Consider the following 6,000-nt stretch of genomic DNA (forward strand, 5'->3'; position numbering starts at 1 on the left):
CATTCTGACAAATGCAGACTCCAAATTGCATTCTGACAAATGCAGATTCCAAATTGCAGATTCCAAATTGCATCCTGACAAGTGCAGATTCTGAATTGCATTCTGACAAATGCAGATTCCAAATTGCATTCTGACAAATGCAGATTTTGAATTGCATTCTGACAAATGCAGATTCCAAATTGCATCCTGACAAATGCAGCAATTCCAAATTGCATCCTGACAAATGCAGCAATTCCAAATTGCATTCTGACAAATGCAGATCCCAAATTGCATTCTGACAAATGCAGCAATTCCAAATTGCATTCTGACAAATGAAGCAATTCCAAATTGCATTCTGACAAATGCAGATTCCAAATTGCATTCTGACAAATGCAGCAATTCCAAATTGCATTCTGACAAATGCAGACTCCAAATTGCATTCTGACAAACGCAGAAATTCCAAATTGCATTCTGACAAATGCAGATTCCAAATTGCATCCTGAGAAATGCAGATTTCAAATTGCATTCTGACAAATGCAGCAAATCCAAATTGCATTCTGACAAATGCAGATCCCAAATTGCATTCTGACAAATGCAGCAAATCCAAATTGCATTCTGACAAATGCAGATCCCAAATTGCATTCTGACAAATGCAGCGATTCCAAATTGCATTCTGACAAATGCAGATTCCAAATTGCAGATTTCAAATTGCATTCTGACAAATGCAGATTTCGAATTGCATTCTGACAAATGCAGAAATTCCAAATTGCATCCTGACAAATGCAGATCCCAAATTGCATTCTGACAGATGCAGATCCCAAATTACATTCTGACAAATGCAGATTTCAAATTTCATTGTGACAAATGCAGATCCCAAATTGCATTCCGACAAATGCAGATTTTGAATTGCATTCTGACAAATTGCAGCAATCCCAACCTGATTCCTTCCAGAATTTCCCTCCTAATTTGTTTTTTCTCCCTCCCAGCCAAGGAAGGGAAACTCCAATTTCTGGCCCAGCTTTCTGACTGCCCCAGCACGGCAGCAATTCCCCAAATTTCCCATTATTCTCACATTATTCCCCCATTTTTGCCTTTCTCAGGATAAACCTCAGCAGAACTCATTTGAAAAGCGATATTTTTGGTTGTTTCCCAGCTGCAAGGAGAGGAAATTTGCAGTTTTATCTCCTCCTCATTTCAAGCCTGAGGGCTCACACAAAGTTTCAGTCTCACTTTATCAACAACCTCCAGCCACTCTGGAGCCCTTCCAAAATCAACTGCACAAGGGTCAGGCCCAAAAACCCACAAGGAAAAAAACACCTAAATACAAATATCCAGCTTTTCATTGCTAAATAAAAATTTCTATTACTAGAGAGAAAACAACTGGGAAAAAAAAGAATATTTTAACAGGAGAGGAAACAAAACATTTTCAGTTTTTTGATTACTAAATGAAAAATTTCTCTCTATTACTAGAGAGAAAACAACTGGAAAAAAAAGAATATTTTAACAGCAGAGGAAACAAAACACTTTCAGTTTTTAATTACTAAATGAAAAATTTCTCTCTATTACTAGAGAGAAAACAACTGGAAAAAAAAGAATATTTTAACAGCAGAGGAAACAAAACACTTTCAGTTTTTCGATTACTAAATGAAAAATTTCTCTCTATTACTAAAGAGAAAACAACTGGAAAAAAAAAAGAATATTTTAACAGGAGAGGAAACAAAATACTTTTAGTTTTTGATTACTAAATGAAAAATTTCTATTACTAGAGAGAAAACAACTGGGAAAAAAAAAGAATATTTTAACAGGAGAGGAAACAAAACACTTTCAGTTTTTGATTACTAAATGAAAAATTTCTCTCTATTACTAAAGAGAAAATAACTGGAAAAAAAAGAATATTTTAACAGGAGAGGAAACAAAGCACTTTCAGTTTTTTGATTACTAAATGAAAAATTTCTCTCTATTACTAAAGAGAAAACAACTGGGAAAAAAAAAAGAATATTTTAACAGGAAAGGAAACAAAACACTTTCAGTTTTTTGATTACTAAATGAAAAATTTCTCTCTATTACTAAAGAGAAAACAACTGGAAAAAAAAGAATATTTTAACAGGAGAGGAAACAAAACACTTTTAATTTTTTGATTTCCCAAAACCAGCTAAAAAGACACTAAAAAATAGAGAAATTTACAAATTTTAGGGTTTTATGTCTGACTATACAACAGCCAGGTGTCAATTTTCATTTAGAAATGTATTTAAGCAGCACTGTTATGTTTTTATTTGTATTTCAACCCCATTATGTTTTTATTTGTATTTTCACCCCATCGTATTTCCACCCCACTGTTATGTTTTTATTTGGATTTTCACCCCATTGTTATGTTTTTATTTGGATTTTCACCCCATTGTATTTCCACCCCATTGTTATATTTTTATTCGGATTTTCACCCCATTGTTATGCTTTTATTTGGATTTTCACCCCACTGTTATGTTTTTATTTGTATTTTCACCCCACTGTTATGTTTTTATTTGTATTTTCACCCCACTGTTATGTTTTTATTTGTATTTTCACCCCACTGTTATGTTTTTATTTGTATTTTCACCCCATTGTTATGTTTTTATTTGGATTTTCACCCCATTGTTATGTTTTTATTTGGATTTTCACCCCATTGTTATATTTTTATTTGGATTTTCACCCCACTGTTATATTTTTATTTGGATTTTCACCCCATTGTTATGTTTTTATATGGATTTTCACCCCATTACGTTTTTGTTTGGATTTTCACCCCACTGTTATGTTTTTATTTGTATTTCCACCCCATTGTTATGTTTTTATTTGGATTTTTACCCCATTGTTATGTTTTTATTTGTATTTTCACCCCACTGTTATGTTTTTATTTGGATTTCCACCCCTCAGGCAGCCACAGGGAAGAGGAAGAATTGACAGCTGAGTTCTCCAAACAAATTAAGAATTTTGATCCTCCTTTAGGGCAGCAGCCACACACAGAGATGGTCACTGATTTCTCCTGCAGCACCACCAGAAGGGTTTGGAGGGGGCAGAAAAATTCCTGGGCAAGTAAAATAATTTTTAATGATTTGAATGATAATTTTTAAATGAAATTTAATCTTCTGAAGCAGTCTGGTTAAAAGACAACACTGCAGGTGGAAAATGGAAACATTTTAATCTTTATTTTCAGAAGATTCTTTAAAAAAATATATAAATAAATAAAATAAAATCAACTTTTCCTCCCCCTGAGCTGGGATCTCCCACATCAAGTAAATCAAAACTAAAAAATTGCTGGAATTAAAATATTTTTTTCAAGAGGAAATTCAGAGCTGGGATTAATTTGAGGGGACTCAAATAAATGAAAATAAATAAATATCTGCCTGCAATAGATGCCATTGGTGTGGTGGCACCCGGGGTGGCACAGGGACACCAGGGTGGCACTGAGGTCTCAGTATGGATTTTTTTAAATTTTTTAAAAAAATTTTAAAAATTTTTTAAGAGCCCCTCTGGGTTATCAGAACCCAGGAGAGGTTTGTGGGGTGCTGCAGCCCTGGCACCCCAAAAACCTGGGGTATCCCACCCTGGCACCCCAAAAACCTGGGGTATCCCAACCTGGCACCCCAAAAACCCGGGGTATCCCACCCTGGCACCCCAAAAATCTGGGTTATTTCACCCTGGCACCCCCAAACTCGGGCTATTACAGCTTTGACGCCCCTAAATTCAGGCACTGCAGCCTTGACACCCCAAAACCGGACTCTTACAGCCCTCACACCCCAAAGCTGGGGTGCTGCAGCCCTGGCACCCCAAAACCTGGGGTATCTCACCCTGGCACCCCAAAAACCTGGGGTATCCCAACCTGGCACCCCAAAAATCTGGCGTATTTCACCCTGGCACCCCCAAAACCTGGGGTATTTCACCCTGGCACCCCAAAAACCTGGGGTATTTCACCCTGGCACCCCCAAACTTGGGCTTTCACAGCTTTGACGCCCCTAAATTCAGGCACTGCAGCCCTGGCACCCCAAAACCTAGGGTATCCCAACCTGGCACCCCAAAACCTGGGGTAACCCACCCTGACACGCCCAAACTTGGGCTATCTCACCCCTACACCCCCAAATCCAGGGTGTCTCATGCTGGCACCTCCAAACCTGAGTAATTCAGCCCTGACACCCCCCAACTCGGGGTATCTAAGCCCATACCCGGGGTATCCCACCCTGGCACCCCCAAACTCGGGGTATTCCTACCTGGTACCTTCCAACCTGGGTAATGCAGCCCTGACACCCCCAAACCCAGGGGATCTCAGCCTGGCACCCCCAAATCCGGGCTCTTACAGCTCTGGTACCCCCAAACCCGGGGTATCTCACCCTGACACCCTCAAACACGGGGTCCTGCAGTCCTGGAACCCCAAACCCGGGGTATCCCACCCTGAACGCTCCCAAACCTGGGGTATCTCACCCTGGCACCTCAAATCCGGGATATCTCACCCCAAACCCGGGGTATCTCACCCCAAACCCGGGGTATCCCACCCTGGCACCCCCAAACCCGGGATATCTCACCCCGAACCCGGGCTATCCCACCCGGGCACCCCCAAATCCGGGCTCTTACAGCCCTGGTACCCCCAAACCCGGGGTATCTCACCCTGACACCCTCAAACACGGGGTCCTGCAGCCCTGGAACCCCAAACCCGGAGTATCCCACGCTGAACAACTCCAAACCCGGGGTATCCCACCCTGGCACCCCAAACCCGGGCTATCTCACCCTGAAGGCTCCCAAACCCGGGGTATCTCACCCCAAACCCGGGCTATCCCACCCTGACACACCAAACCCGGGATATCCCACCCCAAACCCGGGGTATCCCACCCCAAACCCGGGGTATCTCACCCCAAACCCGGGGTATCTCACCCCAAACCCGGGGTATCCCACCCTGGCACCCCAAACCCGGGGTATCCCACCCCAAACCCGGGCTATCCCGCCCCGGCTCCCGCCCCACCCCGGAGCTCCCCAAAGGCGCTGCCCTCAGCGGTCATAACCCCAGGGCCGCCCTCACCGGGAGTCCCCCAAAGACCTCCCCCGCCCCCCCGGAGCGGCCCCGGGATGACTCAGCGGCCGCGCCGGCCCCGCCGCGCTCAGCCCCGGCAGCGCCCGGGACGCCGGTGAGAGGCGAGGGCGGCGGCAGCGCGGTGCGGACGGGCTGTGCGCGCTGCCCGGCATCGGGGCGGCTTCTCCGGCTCCACCCCATCCCCTCGGCCGTGCCCGGAGCTCCCCGGGTCGTGCCCGCCCCTCGGGGCCCTCACCCATCGCGGCGGCTGCGGCGGTGGCTCCGGTGCTGGCGGCGGCGGCCAAAATATGGCGGCGGCGGGCGGGGCGCGGGCCGGACGGCGGCTGCGAGGGGCCAAACCTGTGAGCGCGGAGTGCGGCGGGGACGAGGGCGGTGCTAGGGCGCCCCCAGCGAGCGGGAGAGGAACTGCAGGGGCGGTCGCGTCCTGTCACTCGTGTCCCCTCCCTCGTGTCCTGTCACTCGTGTCCCCTCACCCGTGTCCTGTCATCTCTGTCTGTCGCTCATGTCCTGTCACTCGTGTGCTGTCACCTCTGTCCTTTGTGCCCTGTCACTCATGTCTTGTCATTCGCGTTCTGTCACTTCTGTCCCCTCACTCGTGTTCTACCCCCTCTATCCTGTCACTCATGTTCCTTCCCTTGTTTCCCCTCTGTCCGGTCACTTGTGTCCCATCACTCGGGTTGTGTCCTCTCTGTTCTGTCACTCATGTCCCCTCACACGGGTTCTGTCACTTCTGTCCTGTCACTCGTGTTCCCTCTTATGTCCCCTGTGTCCTGTCACTCGTGTCCCGTTCCCTTGCCTGCAGGAAGGAGGAGCTGCTGCAGCCCAGCACTGCCCCGGGCAGATCCCTGAGGGTTTTATGGGGTCACTCAGAGCCCCAAAAACTGGGGGGCAGAGTTTGAGGACTCGGTGGATTTATGGGGTCACTCAGACCCTGAGGAACCTGGGGCAGTGGGGATTTCTTTCCTTCT

At 46.1% G+C, this 6,000-nt stretch overlaps 1 protein-coding gene across 2 annotated transcripts in view; it reads right to left on the minus strand.

The window, feature by feature from the left end:
- Positions 1–5,423, minus strand: part of KPNA6 (karyopherin subunit alpha 6) — a 29,552-nt gene extending 24,129 nt beyond the window's left edge. For both annotated transcript variants that reach the window (XM_074555924.1, XM_074555925.1), the window contains exon 1: positions 5,268–5,423. In XM_074555924.1, coding sequence (XP_074412025.1) covers positions 5,268–5,271 — 4 coding nt within the window. In that variant the 5' untranslated portion in view covers positions 5,272–5,423. The remainder of the gene's footprint in view (positions 1–5,267) is intronic.
- Between the last annotated feature and the right edge of the window lie 577 nt (positions 5,424–6,000).

This window comes from Zonotrichia albicollis, chromosome 20, assembly GCF_047830755.1.
Source record: "Zonotrichia albicollis isolate bZonAlb1 chromosome 20, bZonAlb1.hap1, whole genome shotgun sequence".
NCBI lineage: Eukaryota > Metazoa > Chordata > Aves > Passeriformes > Passerellidae > Zonotrichia > Zonotrichia albicollis.